The sequence below is a fragment of the Geospiza fortis genome, unplaced genomic scaffold (genome assembly GCF_000277835.1).
Source record: "Geospiza fortis unplaced genomic scaffold, GeoFor_1.0 scaffold171, whole genome shotgun sequence".
In the NCBI taxonomy this organism is placed as follows: Eukaryota; Metazoa; Chordata; class Aves; order Passeriformes; family Thraupidae; genus Geospiza; species Geospiza fortis.
In genome coordinates, this window is record NW_005054313.1 from 529132 (window position 1) to 556078 (window position 26947).

Consider the following 26947-nt stretch of genomic DNA (forward strand, 5'->3'; position numbering starts at 1 on the left):
GGAGGACCCCAAAACATCACCTGTGTCCCACAGAGAGATGTGTGAGTAAAAACATGGGTAAAACATGGGTAAAACAGAATAAACTGAAAGAATAAGCACCATGCACCCACACACAAACATGTAAGCTTGGATATAAATATGCTCAGATAAATGCACACCCTCTCAGATGATGCTATCAAATACATTACACTCCCAAATCCCTGCAGAGCAGTAGACCATCTCCAAGGTCATATTAGCATGGAAGTAATGTAATTCCATTACCCAGGCTCCTTTTCCCTCTTGTAGTTTTCTCTGTTGATGTTTGCTCTCTTAATTTTAAACACCAGTCGTATATCTTATAGCCCAGCCTGGGACCACTTTGCTCAAGTGGTGGTAAACACATGGCTTAATTCAGTCATTCTCCAGGAAAAAAAAAAGGAAAAAAAAAAGGAAGTTTTCCTGCATGAAATGCCCACGTCCACCATGAGATGATCGAGGCAGAGCGTGCTGAAAGCTGCCGTAACTAACTCGGGCTCAGGGAACAACCAGAGCTCACAGGGTGGCATCAGAGAATCCACACATGCTGCTCTTGTCAGGAGAAAAACATCCACGGGGCTGCAGCTCAGCTGCCAACAACGTGCTGTGTGAGTCTCCCCGAGCAGGGATGCAGCTCGGAGCTCGCACTGAAGGGTGATGGCCAATTCCCCAAAGGGTGAGGAGAATTCCCCAGTGTGAAAGCTGGACCAAGTGTCTGACAGCAGGGGGAAGCAGGGCAGGAGGGGGGAGCAGCCAGCAAGGCAAGCTCCAAAGAGAGAGGATGGAGGACAGTGCAGGCAGGAGCTAGCACAGCCACTCTGCCCCATGGGCAGTAGTACTGCTCCTCACAAGCCCTCTGCCACCTTCTGCAGGGAGTTTGTCCTCCACAGCAGAGAGCTGGACCCTTGGGGTCACAGCACACAAACCCTCTTGGAAACCTGGCTCCACTTCTCCAGTCCACCCCCTGAATTCCCCCTTGCTGGACACCATCCTTCTCTCTATGAGCCAAAGCCTCTCCTAACCCATCCACTAATCTTCCTGAGGTTCAGGCCATTGCTCTTTGTCTATTCATCTTCTGAAAACATCTCTAATCTCTCATTTCTACCTTTTATTGCCTGCAGAAGGCTCTGATAATGTAACCTCCTTCACACCTCATCTCTTCTAGCTGACACCATAACAAAGAAGTTTAATAATAACAATCTCCAACAAAGAGAGCAGTAAAGGAGCACAGGAAGCACTTTTCACTAGCAGACACCAGAGATCTGCCAGGAACATGCATCTCCAAAGACACTTAGACCTCTTCCAAAGCTCCCATGTTCCACTTTGTGGCCAGCCTGTGCTGATTGAAGGCCATGCAGGAGGTCAAAGGCATGCAGGAGGTCAGCACTCAGACGTGCCCTTCACAGGAGATGCTCAGGACAACATTTCAGGATGCTTTTGCCCTCAGCATGCTCCATCTTTGCGTCTCTTAGGCTTTTACTATGTCTAATGGATGGTCCTGAGGCTCATTCTGCTACCAGAGGTGAGAGAGCCACAGCTCCAAATACTTCTGCATCCACCTAATGGGGAACCCACCCCTCCTGGCTGGCTGTGGAGGGAGTCTGCAGGGATTCCTCTCATTAAACCTCTGCAAAAGCTCCTCCAACATCAAACTGATGAACTGCCCAAGGCACACTTTTTTAGCAGAGGATAAATAAAAATCCAGCCATGCTATTTTAGCAGTCTACAAGGCATCATTTCTACCTGGCTGACCCTTAGCCCCTTGAATGCTCTGGATGGCTCACTGGTCTGCTGGCCACAGCAGGGAGCCTGTCTCAGTCCCAGTCTTCTCATCAAGACCAGGCAAACTTACCCACTGAGTTACTGTGAGTAAAGCCCTTTTTCTCCAATGAAACACTTTATAAGTACCATCCCCTGTTCCCATCATACACACCCCAGCACTCGTTAGACATTAAACCCAGGATTGACGAAGGATGTTAGAGGAATTTCAGTAGGATTTGTCTATTAATTCCCTTTGCTACTTTTTAAACTCCTATGCTTAGAAAAACGCTGGCACATATGTACTTCTCAACAGGTGGCCAGTAATGAATTTATCTGCCAGCTGCTTTCTCAGTAAAGCTCAGCTAATCTGGTAAGAGGAGCACCCCTAACAAAAAAAAAAAAAAAAAAAGGCACCACTGAGATGGCAATTCTCAGAGCTGCTGTCACAGCTGATGGAGGCTGGAACACGGGTGCATCCTTGGGTCCTCACTCCTCCAGAAGTGCACACACAGCATCTCCCCACCCTCCCAGCCCACACCTCCCATGTCTGAGGCAGAAGGAAAGGCAGAGCCGCAGCAAAAGCCTGATCTGTGCATTTGTGATATGCCCCAGAAACAGGGATAAACAGCCTCAGACAGATGAGAACTTGCAGTTTCTTTATCTTCCAGGAGCCAATATTTACTAGAAACATTTCCCTCAGCCTACAGCTTCTAGGAAATTACAGCTGAAGATTTTTCTTGGTACCACAATGTGTTTGACCCCCTGCTCTTCAACAGCTGCAGCTCGAGGCATGAGCACAGAGCACGCAGTGCTTCTGCTCACTCAAAACACATGCAGGAGTGTGCTGAACTATTTCCAGGCTCTAAATGTGTACGTTCAAATTCAAATCTTCAAACGGTGATAATTCCGGAAGGTACTGAGATGGTTTTGTTGAATTTGATCTGACTGTGATGGAGACAGGAGGTTAATAACTGTGGGCTTCCACACACAGTTCCCCCTGCTCTGAACTAGCATAAGTTTGTGTATTTTGCATTTGTTCTACACCTTCTTAATCAAGACAGTCATGTGTACCTTCTCAATAATTTAACCTGACAGAACTGTGCTGGTCTGTGCATCAACCAAACCTCTTTATCAAGACAACGTTTTTCAGTAAAACTTGCAAGGACTGCGGCCTGCATAGCAGAGCCACATCCGTGGGTAAGGCATCTCCCATAGCTACTGTCTTACCAGACCAATAAAAGAAATTAAAATTCAACCACCAACCTTCCATCTCCCACACCACTAGCCAAAATGGGAAACACTTGCTGCTCCCTCCTCTCCCCAGCCTCCTCCTGCCTTCCCCATTCACACCCCAAAAAAAGCCAGAAGCACTGCTTTCCCTCCTCCTCCACTGATCAAGACATGCCAGCGTGCTTAGGAAATCATTAGTGCAAATTGCAGCCAGGATTATTTATCCTTACAGAGCCTGCCAAATGGCAAATGGGAGCTCCAGCCACTCCTGGGCTCTGAAGCTCCACGTAGACAAATAGGCACTTACCACCAGCTATTAACAGCTTCATAAAGCCCCTCCCCAGCTGTATCTCCCCCTCCATACCTGTGCTCCATGGGAGAAGAGAGAGGAGTTTCCTCCTTCTCTGCCTGCTTGGGTAAGGGTGACATGAAGGATTTGTCCAATAAGAGCCTGGACTGCTGCATTGCCTCTCCCTCCTCCATCCACACACTCACCTCTTCTGCCTGGAGCTTCCCAACACCTTTGTATTCACAGTGCACTGCAGACAGTGATGGTGCAAGGGCCATAAAACCTCCAGAATTCGTGTGCCATAGGAGAGTTCAGAGGTCCTGAAGCACACAGAGCCTTGTGTGTACATGCCAGCTTAGCACTGACTTCTGACAGTAAAATACTTAGAAATGGCTCTTGGGAAAAGCATTCAAGTGCTGAGTTCAAAACTTGAGGTTCTCCACTAAGAATATGGGATGTTAGAGGATCCTGAATTTGCACAAAAAGCCTGCTGGTTTTGAAAACCACAAATTTTGGTTTTGTAAAAACAATAAAGAAATTTAAAGGTAAAACCTGATCCAGGGATGGTGTATACGTTTCTGCCACTGGTTGGAATCCAGGATTCATCTTCAAGGCACAGGTTCAGACAGCATGTTGCCTCCCTGTCTGCATCCAGGAAGGTTTCCAAAGGCAGGTATCAAAGCAGAGCTGCACAGCAACCAGGAATTTGAACTAATGTGCCTTTTGCAAAAGGAGAGCTTACACAGCTTTCTGCAAGCTGTCTAATAGCAGGTAAATAAATGCCAGGTTTTGCCTCAATGAAATAACAAAGCAAGGTATTAAAAAAAAAAAAAAAAAAAAAAGAGGCACCTGGCAGGCATTCAAAGGCCCAGTAGCACATCCTAGTAAAATACTCAATCAACAAAATTTAATAGCACCTCTCTCCTCTTTTAGCAGAAAAGCAGAACTTCATTCCTTTCTGGCAGATTAACACAAAGCCTGCCCCTAAGGCTGGTCCCAAAACCCTCTCCTGAGACTGGCAGAGCTCTGGCAGGAGCAAACCCAAGTGAGAGGCCCTTTGCTGAAGCACCCAACACCGATTCCAGCTGCTCCACTGGGATGCACTGAGGAGAAAGTGGCTTTTTTTGGTGCAACCCGGTCACAGTGGATTCAGCAGAACTTAAATCAATGCCTTTGCCTATACATATCAAAAGGTAAAAAGTGCCTTGCTTTACCCTTACAACTTCAGCTTTAACATGCCAGAGCGGAGCACTGTGCTCTGCTGATGAGGGGTTTTGGCACATGCTGACATCCCATTAACTCCAGTAGCACCTTAACAGACAGCAGCAGCCAAGAGGCATTACTTGAAATCTTTAAGCAGACAGAATAAGCCCAAATTGCTCCTAAATACACCAGCAGCATAATGAATTTAGATAGAAAAGAAACATAGGGAAGACAATATGTTTTGTTATTCAGAATTAAATAACAATATAATAAAAAAAAGAAGAAATAGCTAAAATCCAGCTGCCCTGCAGCAGGAGGGTGGAATGGGATTTCTTCAGACATTCAAAAGTAAAAGGCTGTATCTAATTTCAATTTGTATCACAATTCCTTAGATCAAGGGAGATTGAGAACAAACAGGATGTAGAAGAATTAATACTCCTTAAATATAATTAAAGCATAAACCAAAATAAAATAATAAAAACAGAGAGAAAGAAAATTAAATAATGGTTAAAACAGCTAAGAAAATTATTACTGGAAAATTCATCTCTGTTTGTTCCACACAGAGGGACAGACCTGAGCAGGATACTCGGAAAAACCCTCAGCAGCCCAAAAGGCATAAAGTCTCATTACCAAACCCTGCAACCAATTTCATTCCAGGCTGAGAAACTTGTCAAGAAGGCAGAAGCTCTCTAAATCTGTAAAGACTTTTCTCTTTATATACACATATATGCATAAAACTTGTATTTGTTATCCTGCCTGGTGTGAAGAATAAATTAATAAACCTAACTTTAAATTTATAGTGAAAAATCAAAGGAAAAAAAATGTTTAAGAGGCTAAGTGATAGTGGAATCAAGAGGATGAAGCAGTTGGTCTATAAAAACAAATCATGCTGAACTACCTTCAATGCCTTATTTTCCCTTGATTGAATTACAAAATTAGTCAATGAAGACTGTAATATATTTGATAATGTCTCAGAGAAAAACTTTCTTGAAAAATTAATTCAAACTGGCTGGGATATGAGCACTTTCACACTAATATAACAGTAAATTTGATTTACGGTGCTCTTCCCTGCCAGGGCCAGTCTGGGTGGCATAACTGTGGCAGAGCTTTAAGCCAGTCTACATGGCAATGTGTGTCTGTTTAAGGGATGAGGTGGGACCATGATAATTTCTGAAGCCACTGCTGATATGAGGCTCAGTGACTGAGCAGAGCTGGCTCATTCCCAGCGGCTCAGCTGCCTTCTCCTAAGTCAAGAGGCACCAAAGGCACAAAGTCACAGGGGCAACGCATCCCTCAGCCAGCAAACACGGGCTGAAGTAAGAAAACCAAAGTGTAGACTTCAAAAACATTAAATAAAAAGTTTTGGTGGTAAATCACCAATTTACTGGGAGGCAGGAACCTGGAAAACAGTTAATGTTGAGATGGGTGGTGGTGACCACAGGCTGCAAACAGGTTATGAGCCTGCAGGGGAGCAGCACAGAGGGACCAAGCTCTGCACAGGGAGGAGCTGTCCCCATCCAGCACTGGGGAACCCAACCTGGGGTAATCCTCAACCCTTCTGGGTGCAGGGACAGGAGACTCCCACACACCGGGGAGCTTCAGCAAAGGGAAACAGCAAAAAATGTGATGGTGGTGCTGGAAGGACTGGGCTGGGATGAAGGAGGGTTTGCATCCATGCCCTTGTAGGAAGAGCCAGCTGCAACAGCCCCAGGGATGAACAAGCACGGGGATGGGGTGCAAAAGCATGTAATGAGTTAACTTAAATGAACAAACTGAGCAGTTCTCTGGCAGCAGCCTGCCCTGCCCCTGGGTCCAGCCCCAGAGTACCCTTGGTGACCAGCACAGACACTCTGCACAGCACACATCCTCCTGACAGGTCTCAGCAGCCAGATCCCCAGCAGTGCACCCCACCAGCAGCAGGAGTGTCTGCCCTGCCCTGCTGTTCCAGAGTTCCTCACTCAGGCCTGCTGCAGCATCCCACTGCTGTGTGCACAGGGATGGTCATGGGAATTTACCCAAAAACCAAATGAAAAATTGTTAGAGAAATTAAGAAATCAATAAGAATAAATATTGATCCTAGACCATTGTTACCTCAAAATTATAGGTGGGGTTTTTTTTTCATACCATTACTACAGCCACTTTGGATAAAGACATGCTTTGCTTTTTGCCTGGACTATGCACCTGCTGACTGGGGAAAACTTGGCTCTGTTTTGCTCTTTCCAAAGCAGTGGCCCAGTGTAAGCACAGGAGCCCCTAGGTGAGCTCAGAGCATCCCTGAATGCCAGGAGAGGGTGCCAAGAGGCTCCTGAGCAAGAGATGAGGAGATCTGGCCACCATCTCCTGCATTGCTGCACAGCCTAGGAGAAGGAGAGGCAGAAACTGCCCCATGAGGATGAGCACCTCCAGGTCTGATTGCCATCTTTCCTCTGCATGGTGAGAAAGGTGTCTCAGCCCCAGGGCAGCAGAGTCTTTACCTGCCTCCCCAAGTGCCAGCTCCACTCAGTGTAATGATTATTAAGCCCTGTCAGCAGATATGAAACCAACGGACACAGCTCCACAGGCGAGCGCTTTGCGAGCCGCCCTGCTCGCAGGTTTTCATTATCCAGCTGGAAAATTGGTGATGTCACAAGAGTTCTCAGAGCACCAGGATGAAATTGTCTTGTCAGCAACAAAAAGGCCAGTTCAGGCTCCTGCAGGAGGAGGAGGAGGACAGGGATGAGCCAGGGAGCCCCTCTGGCGCTGCCCACCCTGGAGCACTGCGGCACCAACATCTCAGCTCCTGCCCTGTGAATTGTACTGTGAAGAAAAAACAGAGTGAAGGAAAACAGTGTTCTTCCTCTCACACTAATTCACAGCCTCTTGTCTGACTTTTGACTGTGTTAGGCTGGGAAGAGCTTGTAGTTGCTGGGGAGGGGATGAAGCATGGGCTGGCATGGAGAGAAGATGGAGGTTCTTACAGGTTGTTCACATGGAATGAGAAGCAAGCAAGAGAGTTTTTAATCCAAAATCCAAGCAGACACACCCTTTTTCTCTGCTGTAACTGTATGGTTTTTCACCCTCTGCAGTTTTTGAAGCTGTGCATTACATTAGCCTGAGTGTCACCAAAGGCAGATGTGGCAAAACCACCCACCCAGAGACTGCTCCTAAACGGACATCTGATCCAACATGGCTTTCTCACATTTTTGGTAGGGAAAACCCAAGGGCAGCCAGCAGAGCCACAAAACCTCCCCAACACCAAGCTGAATGTGATGCTGGGCTGCGGTGTGAGGGTCCTCACGTGAAACAGTCCCTTCCAGAAGAGGCTGGTAACTCCTGTGGGTGCAGGACCAGAGTAAAGCTTTTCTGGAGCCACCAGGTTCCAGCAGATACAAGGAGAGGGGCTGTGAGACACAGAAGATGCCCAGCTCCAAGCCCTTCTCCTGCCACAAGGCTGAGAGCAGAGGGGAGATCCTGCAACACAGCCTGGGTGTGGAGCAGAGCACATGACAGCTGATGATGAGGCTGGGATGAGTTTTTGGGGCTTAAATTGAAGACCACTGTCCCAAACAGAAGCTGGATTATAACCATTGCTCCTCAGACACAAAATATGAGACTCCAAATGTGATTTATTTCTCCTGTGCACAAAATACTACCCAGCTGCTTTTGTGTACAGGCATTATCTTCTGGTCCATTGATTTTTAATAGCATGGTTGTAGATTGAAATTAGATGCCTGAGCATCCAGCTTCCATCAACAAATGCTAAATACTGGTGCTGCTGATGGAGGTTTTTGGAACTGTCCTGGACATAGATAGGCTCTCTATTGCACCACAAGAAATAGAACTTGGAGATGGAACAAGCCCATTAGATCATCAGATGCTCCAGTGCTCTCTACAATTTGCTTCCCCAGTGCTTTTACCAGTCAAAGCCTGAACAGCCCAGGTGACAGCTCTTATCTATTCCCTTAGGAGTTTATTCCACTGCCTCTGAATTTCTAGGCATTCCTTCAAGCACATTCATCCCAGGTTCAAAACCAAGCAGCATTTTTCTTTTTCTTCTCTCCATTTGCCTTCACAGCTGCCCAAGGTTTCCCTCGCCGATCCTGCATTTACATCACAGCCACCTGTCCCTTGACAAAGTGCAGAGCTCTCCTGCTCCAGGGTTTAAGGACAGAGTGACAGATCTCTGCATCCCTGGCTAAATACCACATAAATGAACAACAGTCCTGCAGCAAGTCATGAGGAGGAAGAGGTGATAAACTCAACAGAGACATCCTCCCAGAGGACCATTTATCAGCATTAGCAGCAGCAAAATCTTTTTCAAAGAATAGCTGGACAAGTGCAGTACAAACCACAACTAAAATATTAATTAAAGTCCTTTGGTCCTTCCAACACTGCCCTGCACCTTATTAAAGGCACATCAGAGTTTGCATCCATTTGTCTGAGCATTGGCTGCCTGCAGAGAGGCACACAAGAGTGCACATGACGCAAGGTTTGTGGAGATGGTGGGTCTTCATCAGACTTAGTCCTGTTGGTTAAACAAAATAGCTTATCCTGCACGGTGCTACAAGGAGCAGCATCCCCAGCACGGCTAATTTATCGTGCTTTGCTGGTAGAAAAACCAATACTCTGAGGCTGGAAAAGGGACACTTCAATTAAAAAATGCATTAAAAAATAAATAAATGCCAATCTCTTTCCAGCACCTCAGCAATCTCGGGTAAAATGAGGGTCACTCATGCAGCTCTTAACACCACAATGTGAGAAGTGATTGTGAAAGTCTGAGAGGAGACCCTGCAGGTGCTGAGCTGCCCTGGGCACACACCAGCTCTGCCATGGGGTTCCTGCAGGGTGAGTGCTGCACCCAGGGTGGATCACCCAGGCAGGGACTGGAGCAAACACGGACACCCCGAGTGAGGGAGTCATGCACAGGGAGGAGGAGCCTGCAGGGTTATGCTGTGAAGGAGACTTGGGGCTCCTTGGGTCACCTGAACACCACTATTTCTTTTTCTGCTTTCAGCAGTGGCCTAAAAAAGACACCTGGGTTGTGTAACAGCAACCGAAATAAATAATGGCTGGTCAGTGCACTTTACATTTCCTTTATAAATAACCTATCAATACTTCTGGGAGTGGGAAAATGTTTTATTTCTAGATCTAAATAAATCCTGACCTTTTCTCCTGCAGGGCCACTCAATGCACCTGTCCAGCCAAGGGTGGCTCCTTGCCCCTTCAGACAGCACCAAGGAGCAGTGTGACCTTCCAAGCCTTCACCAGGCCAGCACCGCCCGAACTGAGGGACAAGGGGGCAAGCATTTAACTGCTGGAGTGACAGGGGATCTGCCTTTAAAAAGAGGAGAAGCAGAAGCCTGTCACAGTCACAGCAGCTCAGGGGACAGCTGGGATCTCTCAAAGGTTTGCCACAGGACCCAGGGCTTCATAGCAGCTGTGCCTTGCTGCCACCATACCAGTTACAGACTGCACGGCACAGCAGAGGGGGAGACACCTCCCATAAAACCACTAAAGCAGGAAAAGATCTCTAAGATCATTAAGTCCAACCATTCACCTAACACTGTCAGTTCTACCACTATATGTGTCCCTAAGTGCCACGTTTTTTTTTAATGATTAAATTTAATTTAATGAAGCATTAAAAAAAAAATCCATGTTTTTTTCATGCTTCCAGGGACAGATTTCACCCCTTCTTTGAGCAGCCAGTTTCAATGCACAACCACCCATCAGTGAAGAAGTTTTTCCTAATATCCAATCTAAACCTCCCATGGTGCAGCTTGAGGCCTTGTTCCCTTGACCTGTTGCTTGTTACCTAGGAGGAGAAGCTGACACTGACCCCCACCAGTCTACAACTTATTTTCAGGCAGTCATAGAAAGCAATATTCAGCAGCTCAAAGAGCTTTATGCTTTATCACCTTGAAGGCATTAAATAAATAAACATAAAAATAGCACAGCTTGCACTTCAGCAGAGCATAAGCAGGTATTTATAGAAGGAAGCCCCAGTGAAACCACATGCCCTTTCAATCCACTTCCCAGGCAAATAAACCCAAGTAATATTGAGGAGTGGAAGTATATCAAGGGTATTTGCAAACAAGCTGAAGGATACCAGCAAGGAGAACCCCTGAATTCCATCAGTCCCATGCAGCTGCTCTGCTTGGATGTTTCAGGGGGCTCAGCACATCTCACACCCAGCTCAAAGAACACAGCAGCAATGGGTTCCCATTTCCAGCCCATTGCTCTGGAGAGCCATACATCCCCAAATCCCTGGAATTAGCTGTGGCTGCTGATGTATGGCTGTTCCTCTCCTGTGGCTGTGCCAGATTGATAGTGCTTTGCTCTTTCTTCCTGCTCCCACTACATGGCAGGATCCCAGGAGGAAGGAATGAAAGGGCCCTGATCACAGATTTCTCCTGAGCAGCAAACCCTTGATGTGCAGGATCTCCAAGCTGCAGAGGGTTTGTCCACGCCTATACAACAAATAATCAGGGGAGAAAAAAAATAAAATCAGGATATGATTACAGCCAGGCTTGGCCAAGGCAACAAGGGACAGAATTAAGCCTCATCTGAAAGGCAGATCATGGCTCTGATATATATATATGATAGATAGATATTTCCCCCCCTTTGAACCTGTAGCAATAATTACATAACGAAAGTGGAAAAAAAAGAAAAGAAAAAAATAAAAAAGAAATTAAAAATCCAAATCAACAAAAGCAAAAAGCCAGGCACCCAAGATATCTTTGCAGGAGCAGCTCCTCCTGAATTAGAACTCTGGAATTGTTCTGCAATCAACTCAGCGGACAGTAACCATCTGTTTATGGAAAAAAATGTTAATGGCCTCCAATCATAATCAAATAGGCAACTGCTTTAAGTACCTTTTAACTAACACTAAATTACAATGGAACGGCTCTGCAAGTATTTCTGACATCCACATGCACATCAGCAGTGCCAGCACTTTGATCAGGGCTATTAGAGCAAATATCAAATAAACTGATAGCAGTGGGATTCCTGAAACATTACAGAAAGCGTGGGCAGTATTTGTTTACTGTTCATTTGGTTCTCCCCCACCTCCTTGCTGTTTCTGTTTATTCTGAAAGAAAACACATATATGCATGTGCGCACACGTGCACACCACCCACCACAGCAGACCCTGTGAAAGCCTGATCCCTGTGTTTTTCTGTCCAAGGCTGAGCTTCCATATGAATTCTCCAATGTCCAGAAAGCCTTGAGGCATTTTTATCAGCAGGACATCACCTGAGTTGTCATTCTATTAAGTTCCCTTAATTCCAAGATCCCAGTAAAGACATGTGTAAGTCCTGTTCCCTCTCCTCTGGGTGGAACTGGCCAGCACATGCAGAAGCTGCAGCACAGAAAGGGGAAATGCAGGCAGGCAGAGCTGTGCTCATACACTTGTGTGTGAGCAGAGGCAGCACGATCACACGCCTTATTTCTTTAGGAAATCAGATTAAAAACCAATCGAGTTTTTGCCATCTGTAACCAAGTCTGAACCATCAGCTGGCACCGGCTCCACTCGAGGAAAAAAACCTTGCTTGGACAATGGAAGTAGTTTTTAATCTCAGAGCCTGGAAAACAGTTAATCTCAGCAAAACTACAAGTGCTCTTGTCTCTAGATTTTCCCTAGCACCTTTCTCTGCATATCTCACCTAACTCCATTTGGTTTTTATTGAAGTTGTGCAGCACCAGGGATACATCACAGATATGCATGAGTACACATCCTTCATCCCCAGGCAGTTGCAAATGTAACAGAAAACAACTAAAAGGGGGAATATATTTTAGTCCATCAACCTAAGTATTTACAGTCTCCATCACTGTGCCATCCAAACGTTTTGTATTTTCTGTGCCATTATTATTTTTTCATGAAATTTAATTGTTCGTAGTCCTGGGACTTGCATGTGGCTTTTTTATTATACTGCAAAATTTCATTTCCTGTCATCTGCTGAGATTAAACTTGGATTGGAAGACACTGTTTACAAGGGTTGTAGTGACAAGCCTGACCCCAGGAGGTGAGGTGTAAAGCTCTCCACATTGGGTGTGCACTCAGTGAATGTGGGACACTGGCCCCAGAGTTGGAGCAAGTAGCAAATCAGAGCAGGACATTGGGCTCCTTATTCCCATGTGGTCCACCCCATCCCAAAAAAAAACACCCCCTTGGGACACAGAGTAAACCAAAGGACTCCAAATTTCAATGTCTTGCTTGGTAAGACTATTTTCTTTTTCCCACACTAATACAGGGCTTTAAAAAGCATCCCAGCCCCTCCTCTGCATACAACACCCTTCAGCAAGTGACTGCATTTCTGCAACTTCAACGAGCCTCAGTTTTAACATTCATTTCTCCCAGTGGTTTTCGCTCCACTGCCTCTCTGTTGCTCACTTTCCACACAAAAAAAAGGAGCTTTGTTTGCCATTTCCCTGCCGCCTCCACCACCCCAGCTCCAGTGAGCTCCCGGCTCCCCCCAGCTGCCTCAGCCCACCCCTGTTCCCTCCCAGCCAGAGCAGCCAGAAAGGGGCTCTGACCTCGCCGTGCCGTGGTAATGAATGCCCTCTCTGGAGGGAGCAGGGGAAGGGAGAGGGATGGCCCAGAGCCAGGCTGGGCGAGCCCAGCTGAGGAGCACAGCGCGTCAGAGCCGCTCTCAAAGGAGCTTTTGTTGGTGCCAGAGCTCCAGCCCAGTGAGGCACGCTCAGCTCTGCAGGCTGCCCACCCTGGATCAGCAACCAGGGCTGCCTCTGGCAGGGCTCTGCCGCAGTGCTCCAATGGTGTGCCACCAGCCAGAAGAAGACAAAAGTGGGCAGACCATCCCCTCAGAGTCCTCTCCCAGCAGACATCCCTCAAGCAACATCATCTTTCTTTCCACAAAGGCAGCTGGGGTGTTGGACACTTGGTTCTAAGGTTGGTGGGCAATCCATCAGGCTGGCCCAGGGAGCCTTCCAAACTCAACGTGACATCCAGCTTTGTCAGTCCACGCTCACCTCTCTCGAGGAAATAAACCATCTGCTCAGCACTTGGAGAAGCAGAAGGAAAAAGATGTACTCAGAAAGACTCATGAGGTGCTTTAGGTAACATGTCCAACACGAGAACACAATGTTCTGCATCTGACAAAATCAACAGGAAAAACCTGCTCCTGCAGGCCTGCCAAGCTGGGATTTCAACAACAAGTGGCAATATATCAGCTGGCAACAAACAGCTCCCGAATCAGGGATGCACTTGCCCAAAAAGACTCAGGGTTTGGATTTTTTTTTTCCTTAGTAAATGATAACACACTGGGTGCCACAAAGGATGTCTCCTGCCCAAGAGTTAACTGAGCAGAGTTTGGGCAGTGTGAGTAGGCTGTGGTGGTGCCTATGATAATTGTGACTCAATCTCCCTGGTTTTGAAGATGTATTTATCTTCTGTTAACTCCATTTCTCCAAGCAAAGCAAATAAAACTTGTAGAAAATTTGCAGGGTTTTGGTTTCATATCAGAATTGGAAGAAACACGGCATGAGGAGGAAAGCAGACTTTTCTAGCTAAACAATTTTGCCTCCATTAAACTTCACACACAGGGGCCCATTATGGCACCCCCCTCTGGTTTCTGGGAATGCAGAATATCCACTGACATACTTATCCAAACACCTCTAAACACATACACACATCTGTTCACCAACACTTGTTACTCACATTAGGCTCACTTCACTCCCCTTTGATTCTTCCACTGGAGTCAGATGTTACTTTTCCTTTTCATATTTATATCTCAAAGCTCCATCAGTGGCACATGCCCAAGCACTTCCAAAGTGTTCTGACAAATCCCTCCAGAAAGCACATAACATCATCCCAGTTTTACAGATGGGGAAATTAGAGCAGAGGCAGAGGTTAAGACAGCTAATTGCCTATGGCCACTAAGTGAGTCAGTAGAAGAGCTGGGAATTGATCCCAGGAACCATGTCTTCCATTCCTCTACTCCACCCACCAGCCAGTACACTCCACCAGATGGTTCTTATCATTGGACATATGGACTAAATATTCCTAAGTTGGTGTAGAAGATTCGTTGTTTAATTAAATGTCCTGTCCTCTATCTCCATAGGACGCATAGGAGAAACTCCAGCCAGAATCCCATCTGGACCCACTCAGGAAATGTCTACGTGAAGAAAACAAAGCCCTAGGCAAGTGCAGGGAACATTCCCAAACTTATCAACCTGCCCTGAAGCAGAGACCACAGCAAGGCCAAGAAATAGGCAGTGATTCTGGAGCCTTGAGAGAAGCTCATGTTTGTCAAAGCCTGGCTTCAAACAGTGCATGCATGAGCCCCCAGTTAGGCTGGGAACTACTTTGTCATGTGAAGGTTCTTCCTTCAACCTTCACCGGGCACCACCAACACTGCCCAGCTGGAGACACCAGCAGAGTCACAAAAAGCAGATGGCACACAATTATCTGCTTCTGGCATTGGCTCTGTCTCACCACAGAGCTGGTGTCCCTAGGACAGAGACCAGTTCTGCCTGGCAAACATCAAACACCTTCTCACTTTGCAGTCACTATCAGTGATACTTGAAATAAATTTCTAAAGTCGTTATTTTGACACAGAGGAGAAAACCTTTCATCAGAGAGTCATCAGAAAGTGACCTTCCACACCACTGCTTTCCCAGCATGGACATGAAGTGACAGCAGCATCTCAGTCCTCACCCAGAGATAGGCACAGAGCGGCTGCACCTGCCTTCCCAAGAGAACTCAAACCATTTTCACACCCTGCTGTCCCCCCTGCACACCCAGTGCACCACCAAGTCCATAAAACAGATTTCACCCAAGACCCTGCTGTCCTGAACACAATGCAGGGCTGGAAGGAGCAGACTCAAAGCTCTCATGGACAACCTGTAGATGCAATGTACTCAAAGGAGCACACATCCACACTTGTGCCCACAGAAGCTCACACAGGTGAGAACCACCAGCCCACTTGTCTCCATTACTCTCTAAACAAGCAGAAGAGGACTGCACTCCTTTCAGAGGGCTTTACATTGTAGGAATAAAGCCACAACACCTTTCCACGTGTGCTCTAAGAGCCGGGCAATCCTGGAAGGTGCCTCCTGCTAGGGGAAGGTGACTGCACCTACCTTTCATCCCAAACTTGGAGCGCCGGCCATACTTGTTGATCATGATAAAGAGCACGACCAAGAGGACACAAGCAAAAGCTGCCAGCCCAACCGCTATGGAAACCTGGAAGGAAAAAGCCTTAGAGTCAACACAGAGGAATTCAGGGGTCTAAATTAGAAATACAGCACCTCCTTGGCCAGTCAGCCTTTCTGTAGGCTCACGTGGATGCCATGGGACAGAGAGAGAGAAATGGCAAGGGTTTCTCAGAGCAGCTTGTGAGAATTTTTAGGGAGTTGCAAGGATGGGACAACTTGTTAAGTATAAACAATCTGCAGGTGGTGTTTTTCTACTTCATCTTTCTGTTCTTCTCAAGGATGGTGTATGAGGAAGGTGTTTTTGTTAACTAGCCAATCAAATGGAATCTATTGTGTCACTCTATAAAAACTGTGTGGTTCTCTTGAATAAAGCCTTCTTTGCTCTTTCTACAACACTGCCTCCCGCCTGTTCCTGTGTCATTCTCAGTGCAAGAGTGACAGGCTCACCCTGTCTGTGCACATCTATAGCTGTGATATCCACAGATGCAGCCCTGTGGACGTCAGCCATGGAGGAAAACACAAGCTAAAGCAGCAGGCCCTGACACAGCTTGGAGGCATTGCAGGCTTTTTGCAGGACTGGGAGGTCTGGGATCTTGACATCAGTGATGCTGTTCTGGTAGCAGGTTTTTCCCAGCCTCTCACTCCATATATCTTCAGGGAAAAAAGGTCTCTGCTCCAATGCCTGGGTTCTCCCTTCACTGCATCACTTCCCAAGCCTCCATTTCTGACATCACAACACTGAAGCTATTCAAAGCTCAGCTGGGAGCACAATTCTGCCTCCATCCAAAAATCCCTCAGGACAGAGTGAAGGAAAATAACACAACACAAAGAGAAAACAGAAGAAATTAAGTAGAACTAAGGAGTTTTTCCTTGTAAAACATCCGAGTTTTCCAAAGGCCTCCAACGGTTTCCTATTTATTGTAAGTTTACTAGTAAATATTTATAGTAGAGCAATGTCCAAGTCCTTCACTGGAGCTGTTGTTCCACTGTGGCATTGTACAAGCAGGGAAAGAAAACCTCCTTGCCCTAAAGGGTTTGCAATCCCAGGCTCATTTTAATATTTATGAATATTTATTCCTTCAAGTCTTTGCTCAAAATACTTTTTATTGCATTGATGTAAACAACAATTTCTCTGGCATGTGTCCAATTGTTCTGTACTAGGTCTTGTGATGCATTTAGACTCTGCTTCCTTTTACAAAACTCTATTCTGCTATAATAGAAAATACATCATTTAACTAAGAAGAAGTAATTTCATTTTGCAATCCTTTTCCCTGTTCTCGGTACATTTGTTATAATATTTTTAAATTTTTATTTTGCACTCTATTTTCATCCCCAGTTTGTTTTCTGTGCTTTATATTTAATAATCAGCGCACATTATTACTCCAGCCTCGCTGTTCAAAGCTTCCACTTCAGTTAAAGGAGGTTTTCTGTTAGATGAGAACTGAAACCAGGGTGGACTGAGCTTTGCTTATTCTTTTGACACCTCATGGATTTCAGTGTCTTAAAACTTTCACAGAATTAGAGCAATTGTGTAACGTGCTAATTTTTTTCTTCTAATACTTATGCACACTTTTTTCTTCTTTTTTCTACTAGGATTCTGCAGAAGAAAGACAGTGCTGAGATCTGATAAACCCTAGACTTACTTTCCTTTTCCATTTTAGGCATGTCCTACACAGCAGGAGAGAGGGCAAACAGACATTGACAGAATTGAACAAAACTAAACCCAAGTCCCTCACCAGGCTAAGTTTAACAGATCAATAACAGTCCAAAACACACAATTTTCCTGCTTGTTTGTTCTCTGGGTGCTACTTTTTAAGAGTGAGAATTCCTGACCCTACCAGCAGAGACTTCACAGGATGCCTTATTTTCAAAGAGTTCCCTGGTTCCACACTGCAGACCCAAGAGGATCAGATGGTTTGTGTCAGTATTTTACCTGCACAACACAAGCCACAAAATCATTCTGACTGCTGTCTCGAGTCATAAAGGAAGAGATTTCCCTTGCAAACATCTCAAAACAGCAGAGAAATACAAATACTGAGCAGTATCCTGTAGAGAAGAGACCAGGACTCACCCCAAAAGTGTCCTCCTCTGGTTTGTGGGTCACAGTGATGGGTGGGGTGGGACTCACTTCATAATCACCGACTGAAACCAAAACACCAGAGACAGAAAACTCAGTGTGGCTCCCATGGGACTCCCAGCACATTCCAACAGCAGTTCCTGACCTAAGGAGATTCAGTTCACCCCTAAAAGAGGCTGAAACTTTCTGTTCCAGAAGGCACAAATCAACCATCAGAGAGCTCCCTGTGCACATCAGCAGAGAAAACACAGACCAGCACTATGCTGACATTGTTCCAGCCTCACAAATGAGAAACATTTGGGTGCCTGGTGTCCTGGAATAGGTTCCCACCACTCTTGAGCCCACTTCCTAGCTTTCAGAAATCCACTGAGCTAAGTGGGGTTAAAACACAACTGACCCCAGCAGAACTTGATCTGAACAAAGAGTAAGTTGAATGCTTTTTGTGGCGTGTGGTGTTTTGGGAAGAGAGGGAAGAATCTGCTGAAGAAACATAACAGAATTGAGTCCTGCTTCTCATCCCAGCCCACACCAGAGAGCTGTTGTTGGGGACAGCCCAGCCTGCATGAAATTAAGAGCCTTTTTGCTACAGAACAACCAACCATCATTTCCTTTATAGGACCTTCTTTGGGCACCACTAGAGGCAGATGAACATCTCCTGGTCTAATGAGATTATCAAGCTGGTCACAAGCTCCCCAGCAATCTTGCTCATGCACAGGGAAGCCAGGGCTGTGTGCAGCCCCCACCAACCTGCTTCTGGCTTCCTCCATTTTGCTATGTAAATCACAGAGGGGAAGGGGAAACCACAGAAACAAATCAGCCACAGTATTCAAAAGGCAAGGAGACACTTACTTGAGACAAAGCTGTCCGTGCTCTCTGTGGGAAGGACAAAGAGAGAAGTAACACAGTTAGCAGCACAGCACGGGGAGGGGACTCCTTCCCCATCCACTTCAGATATACTCCACCACCCCAAAGAACCCAGAAAACAACTTTTCATATTTTTTCCTCTTGGGCAACTGTTGCTGGAAATTGCAGCAGATGTGCCAGCAGGACATGCTGGAGGTCAGGATGGAGAACCTTGGGCTGAAGGAGGAGGGGAGGGGTACTCCTGTGAGGCCAAAATGAAGAACAAGTAGCACTTCTGAATGGCTGGTAAACACCCTGCTTTCAGCAAAGCTCAGCAGACACACAGGGCTCTGCAGGATGGAGGTGGAGGGGAGAGAAACAGGTTTTACCTTGCATGGCAGTGTGCACCCATGGATAAAATCCTTCAAGGATGAGAATAACTCCCATGGAGGAGGGCCCAGCTTGGGGCTGGGAGTTAGAGGAGACCTCCTGTGACCTGCTATTCATGAACCACTCAGAACAGCTGATGGCTTCTGAACTGGACAGCGAGGCTGTGGCTGTCCAAGAGCTGCCTCTTGCTTGAGACAAGCAGAGCAGGCCCTGCTGTCAGCCTGCTGGCTGCTCCAGTCCATTCAGCAAAGCTCCTCCAGCTCAGAGGTGGCTGAGGCCCCAGACAGTGAGGTCTAAAGCCCTCAGTGACACTCAGTTTACACAAAGTGAGAATCACGTCAGCTTCCAATCCACTCGCCCATGTAAGAAACTGACCCGAAATTAACTGGAGTTTGCACAGCTTTGCTGGCAGAGGGCTCCTGGAAGGATGCTGGAATGCTCACACTGCAGCATGGGTGAGGTTTGGAAGGGGAGTGTGAAACAAACCCCAGGTGACAAACATGGCTTTCCAAACCAGGGGAAAAAACCTGAACAAATATTTTTGTTTTCAGTCAAGAAAAAGAGTAACTTTCCTTGGCTTTTTCTAGCAAGAGGGAAAAAAGGAAAAAAGAAAAATATATTTTATTTGGAGACTTTTTCTTCTCTATTAAGGCACAGTCTAGTCATAAAATTCTTGCTGCCTCTACATTTTCCCCTTTCCATTTTTCTCTGCTGGACTAAGCAATTTCAACAGAAATGCACAAAAAGGTTCTTTTCCCATTAAACCCTATATTTCCAAGCATAAAAAATAGCCAAGAAATTTCAGCCAACTTGAGTTCTGTGAAAAGTTCTCAAAGAACTGAACACTCATCACAGGTACATTAACTTCTGTGGATTAAATAAGGAGTTGGTAGCCTGTGACAGAGATACCAATAACAACACGCAATGAGATTTTTACAGGAAATGACACAAATCTGTCCTGGGAGCCACTGCCCTGCAGCATCAGAGAGAAGGCAGATATGGCATGCAGCTTACATGTCTCAGGTCCCAGCTTCTAACAGCACCTTGCTCCTCTCAGCCTGGAAAGCAGAGTGTGGCCTTTTACCAATGAGAGGTTTTTGACCAGGGAGTGCTAAAATACATGGTCATTGTTCCTCCTCTATGCTGACAACGTCTTCCAGGCACTGTGCTTTCATTAATTAATTAAGAATAATAATCTCACCCTGGGTAGTGACAGCAAAGCCCTTGCACGTGTGAATTGCTGTAAGCAACATGGGGCTTGAATGAGCCACGCTGGGGAACCTTCAGTGTGTGGCATTTTCTGAAGGAATCTACCTTCAAACGGGAAATTATAAACGTCAGCTGCAGTGAATGTATGTGCCAGCTGTGGAAGTGGACGAAGCAACAAGCTTCAAGGAAAGTAAATTACATCCTGCATTGGGCTGACAGGGTCTGCCAGGGTGAGGAATGGCTTGGGACTTTGGATCAGAAGAAATAAAGGAAATGGGTCAGCTGCTGCTGAGAGATGGTTCATGGTCAGTAAGCATCCCACACCAACATGAGCCATGGGTGGAGCTGCAGTCACAAGGGCAGTGTTTTACATATATTCACAGAACTCCATTCTCCCAGAGCCCCTAACACAAGATGCTCTCCAAACATCAATGTGCTTTTCCACACCACAGCATGGCTCAGATCCCTTTCCAAATTCAGCTCTCCAGAACAGCATATCTGCCTCCCTTTCCTGCAGGTCCAGCACCTACCTAGGAGCTGCCCTCGTTTCACAGATGGGGAAATTGAGTCACAAAGGTGGGACCTGACAGAGCTGAGACTGCAAACCTGTGCACCTCTGCTCACCCACCTACATTTGATAAGGTTTTCTGCCCTGACAGAAGGAAACATAAATAGGTCAGATAGTCAAACAGGGCAGCATCCTTCAAGTCAGAATACAAATTTTCCACTCCCATCCATATCAGCTCATTTGTTCAATTGTCAGATCTTCAAGGCAGAGATTTGGGTTTGCATTTATGATATTTGACCTGCGGGAAAACTCTGTGTACATATATGGTGTGATATAAATAATAAATGAGAGTACCGTTGGTATTTTGCTATATTTAGCAAACGCCCTATTTTGCTGGATTTTCTTGGGCTGCAGGGGCCAATTTAGAGCTGCCACTTTCTCATGGCATCATTCCTGAAGGCAGCACAGAGATCTTAACTCCATGATGGCCAGCGTGGTGTTGCACTGTCAGGGATGCTCCTACAGAGCAGACAGGCCACCACAAAAGTCTCTACAGCACTTCCCAGAGATGGATCCTTATATCCTCAAATGGGTTTTTTTTGCACTTTAGCTGTGAATCACCAGGGAGTGCAACAGGGAATTCCGAGCAATCAGTTAAGAAATCCCAGCAAACTGATGCAAAGTGACTAATTGAGCTGTCGCATCTTTTGTAGCCCTGTCATCCTGGAATTGCACATATTGCATTTGGAAAGAAAACAATCCTGACACCACTGCATCCAGCTTTAATCATTTCACAGATGCAAGCTAGAAGTAAAAGAAACAAAGGGACAGGCTGCATCATTTCAAAGGCTTTTCCTTTCTATAGCTTATGACTACCACACAGCAGAACACTGTCTCTAGAAAAAATTCAGCAACGTCTTTGGGGCACACAAAAGGAAATTCAAAATAATTGGGCAAATTTACATCTTATTCCCATGGAAATTCCTAAAGGTCTTTAAAATAAATATATAAATACACTGCAGAATATGCTACAAAATAAAGTTATCTAAAGCAGTTAGCACCTCTCCCAGCACTGAAGAGTTCATATGACACCATTGTGGAGGAAAATCATACTGGTCAGAAGAGGCTGCCAGGGGTCACCTCTTCCAAAGCCAACTTGGGTTGTCAAGGCCTTGTTGAGGTGCAAGGGTCATAGTAAGACCTTTGGATTGCAAGGAGCCCTGATGAGACAAACTGAATATCCTACCTGGAAAAGGCTTTTCAAGGAAGTGTCCTTTGATAGTTTGGTTGGCTGAGCCCAGCTGGTTGGTGGCCACGATGGTGTAGTTGCCATTGTTGTAGTGGGTGGGTTTGTTGAAGAGCAGGCAGCCCTCAGACACCTCCCCTTGCTGGTAGAACTCCATGCGGATGATCTCGGTCTCGCGGAGGACCTGGCCGTTGTGCAACCAGTGCAGGGTGGGAGCTGGGTTCCCATGCACTGCAAACGCAATGCAGTGGTCCATGTGCAGCACCGGCTCCTCCAGAGTAAGGATGCGAGGGGGATCTAGCAGAGAGAAACATGGCAGGCTCACAGCAACCTCCACCCAGCGTCACCACTCTGTGCACACCATGGAAACTAAGAGCACTGAGAACCTCCAAAATCACTTGTGCCTTCTACTCTTCCCATGGATGTCTGTAAAGAAGCAGTGCTGTCATGAGAACCACTCCACCCTCCCTCAAAGGAGGGTCTGAGCCATGGCCAGGCCTCTTGGCCTTCCAAACAGGGATATAAATAAAAGACAGGGATGGAAATTTCACCAGCCCAGAAACAATTCAGCTCGAACTGTCCTGTCAACATTTACTGCTGCTCTCCTTCCCCCAAGGGATCCTGGGGAGACTGCCTGTCCCCATTAAGGAGGACACGGTGACGTAGCACTGCTACATTACATTACAGATGTGCAAGGTGCCCGTGGGAGGTCTCCAGTCACACCGAGCAATTCTGGATTGCATAGCTGTGGAAGCAAACATCCCTCAGAGACTGTCTGTCCTTGGGGGCTTTGACTGCCTGAATATCCCAAAGGAGTTCTCACTCGCCGAACAGCCTCCAGGGGTGTTTTAATTAAAGGGAGTAGAGTGGGAGAGGGATAAGAAAAGCAAAAACTCCACCTGCAATTTATTGCATATGCATTGTCTTCCTCTTGGGACACGCAGAGAATTCAAATGTTGCTCTGCTATAGCTTCTGAAACTCCATTTACAACGCCTACACCTAAGGTCCCAAACCCCAAGGCTGGCAAGGTCTGAACTAGAAGAACAAGTTTTGTGCAAAGATACATGACACAATGATGTATGTCTTCCCTAAAACTCTCCTTTTCCTGCTGCCATCCAGCTGCAAAGACAGTCCATTCGGCATCCACGAGGAAGAAAACCAACATACCAAATTTGACCCATCTTTGTGAAAAAAGACAGTGAATTTTTAAGTCAGTGAAGTTGACAAAAGAGAAAAAGGTGCAGAGCTGGTTGGAGCTCAGCAAAATTCTCCCAGCAGTGCCCATCTACCCTGAACCACAGAGTCGTGTCCGACCACCCTCTCTCGTTCGCCAGCCCAGATCCGCATGTGGCTTGTTCATATCTTCCTGGCAAGGGGATTCAAAACAGGCAGCCACCTACATGTACAAACCCAGATCTTTCCAGTGTAAAATTACAGCCTGAGTGATGGCTCTGTGCAACAAGAGCAAGAGTAGCAGAACCTGTCAGCAGCTCAGAGGATTTCATGGGTGAAAATAAGCATGGGCATAGTGCTGTTGAAAGGGTGGAGGAACAGATGCTAAAACACTGTGCAAAAAACTCCCATCTGCTGACCAGTCAGCTCTGAGCTGGGCTGAGCTTTAATTACCTCCGTCCTTCAGTCCATCAATAGCACTTATTGGAAGGAAGATGAAAGTAGTAAAGCATCATGCAGGATGAATGGGTTTACTAAGAGTAGCCAGAATACCACAAGGGTCTCTGCTCTACATGGCAAGGTTGAGGTGAGGGACTGATTTTCAAACTACAGAGTAAGGGCAAATATTACAGACACAGCAAAATAGAGCAAATCTCAGCTGCCTGAGACCACAAAGCTGTGTAAACTTCCTTTTAAGGTCAGGGGTTTGTTATATTAGAAAGCACAAAGAAAGTTGAGCTGCTTGCAGATAAAAGTGAACAGTTCAAATTTGACACGTGCACATTCATATGACATTTGAAGTTTAACTTTGTAGGATCTGACCTGAGAGAAAACCCTAACACCTCTGAAATTAGTGGCAAGTTTTAAACTGTCTTTAGCAAGGGTGCCATTGAACCTTCACATGGCATCAAGACAAGAAACTTTGCTTTTGTTAAGAGATTTTTAGTCCCTCTATGGCTGTCCTTTAGTCTGTTGAATCTTCCAAGACACAGGTAGGAAACTCCCACCACCACCACTGTGGCACTGCTGTTCCTTCCCTGCTTCTGTGCTCATTTCTGGATTAATGGAGGCATCACGAAAGCAAAATTACTGACATTTGAGAGGGTGAGCTGTGTGAGGATCCACCTCCAGCTCAGTGTGCTCAGTTCCTCCTAATCTTCACCCACAAAACCATGACACAGGTAGCAAGTGGCCATGCATTCAAACAGCTCCCAGGGCAGCCCCTCTGGGCTCTGCATGGACAAGGGCTCTCCACTGGTACTTACAGTAGACAGTGAGCAGCACACTGGCATTGCTCATCCCCACCACGTTCTCAGCAATGCAGGTGAGCAGGAATCCATTGTCCTCGCTGGTGACGTTCACCAAGGTCAAATTGATGGCATGAACATTGGTCCAGTTGAGGTTGGTCTAAAAATCCCAGAGAGAAATACAGACAGAAATCGGTATCTGGTGGGTCCTTTCCTCCCCTCTACCACCCCCAGAAAAGGAGCATCACAGTTTCCATGTGAGGAGATATCCAAAATCCAAAGACAGCTGGGATCTGCGTGAAAGGAGCTATTTCCTCACCTGATCAAACACAGCACATCTTGTAAGAGGAAATACTGGGAAGGGGAGAGCCATGGCATTGTAGCACTGAAAAACATGGCCAGCCTCTAGAAAAATCTTACTTAGCTATTGCAAACAGGTCATTTCACTGGAGTTCCATCAGAGGACACTTGAGTTAATTCAATCCGGGAGCACTGAGCTCTGAAACTCTGTCATCTTCACTTCTTGGCTATACAGAAGGAAGGTTTTGCTCCCTTCTGGGAGTTCCCAGCTTCTCATGTGGATAGAGCATAGCTTCAGCTTTCCTTTGGATACAACAAGTATTCTTTTCTCAAACCACCTGCCCTGCATGCACTGACCTGGGAAACCCTGGGGACTGCTTTGGCACAGGCACAGGCAGCACTGGGGTGTTGCAGCCCCTACCTGGTGGGTGTTGATGGAGTGGAGCTCAGCCACTGTCCAGTCCACGTCCGGCAGTGGCGATCCTGAGCCATTGCAGGTGATGACGGCATTCTCCCCTTCCCGCACCGTCAGGTTCACGTGGCTCACACTGATCTCAGGAAGGTCTAGAGGAGCCAAAAAAATGCTCAGGTGTGGGGCAGAATTTTCTATAGCCAGCCACAGGAAGTGTGTGGACCCAGATCTCACCAAGCTGTTTTCCAAATCAGCCTCCAGCACCCTGAGATAAATAGCATTAGGCAACAGAATGTCTATGCCCTACCAAGAAATGGAGGAGTGTTGGACACTGGAGAGGTGCCAGCTGAGCAGACCCTCTCATAAGCTTTGAATCCAAAAGTTGCTGTCCAGTTCTGGCCACTGTTCCTCTCACACAACTCCCATACCCATCTCTCTACTCCCACAGAAGCTGCTCACGAGGGCAGTCACCAGGGATGAGAAAACTGTGTGTGCTGGGAGAGGATCCAAGGCATCCCCACCCCCAGGGACAAGGCACAGAGCACTCAGCATTCCAGGTTAAGAAAGTGTCCCTCTAATTTATAACAATCAAGAAAAGATGACCAAGGATGTGTCCTCATATTAACTGCAGCTCTCCTAATAGAAGGTGCCCTTGTTCTTCCTCGATGGTAGCAGAGGGATTCACTGATTTATGGTGGCTCTGATTTACACCAGTTCCTTGCTTGCTGCCACAGGCACCAAATATCCTTGTGATGAGAAACAAGACAGTGCTGGTTGCAAGAAGGCCAAAGAGTCTTCTTGAATAGGGGAGGTTTTCAGCAGCAAATTGAGCAAGCAGGGCAGGAGGAACTGACCAGGGGTCCCATCCCATCATAGGGCAGCAGCATCCATCATGCCAAGGCAAAGTCATGGATGGGGATACACACACCCTTTCATGGCCATCAGAGAGTGACACCAGGAAGGAACAAGCATTGTACTGATTAGGGGGGTGCCAAAAGAAAGAAAGCAGCGGTCAAAACCTGGCAAATCTCCATAGGGGGCAGGAATAGTGGAAAAGGAGACAGGAAGGACATGTATGATCTTCTCCAGACCGAGCTGGTATCAAACATGGCCACAAACAGGCAAGCTATGCCTGCCCTCAGCACCAAAGGACAAGGATAAATCAATATCCCTGGAGTCTTAATGCTTGAACATAAGGACTCCTCTAGAGGAAAGCAGATCACTGTGGCTCCCCACCCTTCCAGGAGTTTGCATGGTCAGGGGAGATGCTTACCCTGCACACCAGCACATTTTTTCTCCCAAAGCAGCACCCTGCTGTCCCCTATAGTCTAATGCCACCATTGATGGAGCCATCTCTCCTCCTGTCCCTGATCCCGAAGGATTTTTTGTTGTTGTTGTTTAATCCTTGCAGCTTATTCATCCCATGTCGGGCGGAAATTACAGCACTCTCAAATCTTTTTAGTTCATCCACACAAAGGCACATTCTGGCCAATTTCCAGAGCTTAAAGGGACAGGGTGAACTTGGGAAAAAAAAAAAACCAAAAAACCAACTAACCAACAAAACAACAAAAAACCCAAGTCATGCAAATCCAAACGTGCATGCTGTTTGTCTACTACTGCTACAAGCAACAAGCCCAAATCCCTAGTACAGAGGATGATTATATAAAAAAAAATAAAATCTAGTTTTCCTCCTTTTTTCAGCCTGTGAGTTTGACAGCTGCTTGTGTACAGACAGTTTAATTGCTCTGTGGAAGGTACATCTCTTTTTCCTTACTCTGCAAGGGATGCTTTCCAGTAATAGCAATAGCAGAGCAAAACCTGACACCAAACAGGCAGTTGATGTGTGAACAAGGTGAAGGAAAAAGGGATAACTATTGAACATGCCTCGTGTT

General features: G+C 46.4%; 1 protein-coding gene across 1 annotated transcript in view; it reads right to left on the reverse strand.

Moving 5' to 3' along the window:
• NTRK3 (neurotrophic receptor tyrosine kinase 3) overlaps positions 1 to 26947 on the reverse strand; it is a 202114-nt gene that overhangs the window by 115638 nt on the left and 59529 nt on the right. Inside the window, exons 6-11 of the mRNA XM_005419711.3 lie at positions 25065 to 25207; positions 24362 to 24503; positions 21923 to 22219; positions 18576 to 18599; positions 17721 to 17791; positions 15575 to 15677 (exon numbers count right to left, since the gene is read on the reverse strand). Of these exons, the coding sequence (XP_005419768.1) occupies positions 15575 to 15677; positions 17721 to 17791; positions 18576 to 18599; positions 21923 to 22219; positions 24362 to 24503; positions 25065 to 25207 (780 nt within the window). The remainder of the gene's footprint in view (positions 1 to 15574; positions 15678 to 17720; positions 17792 to 18575; positions 18600 to 21922; positions 22220 to 24361; positions 24504 to 25064; positions 25208 to 26947) is intronic.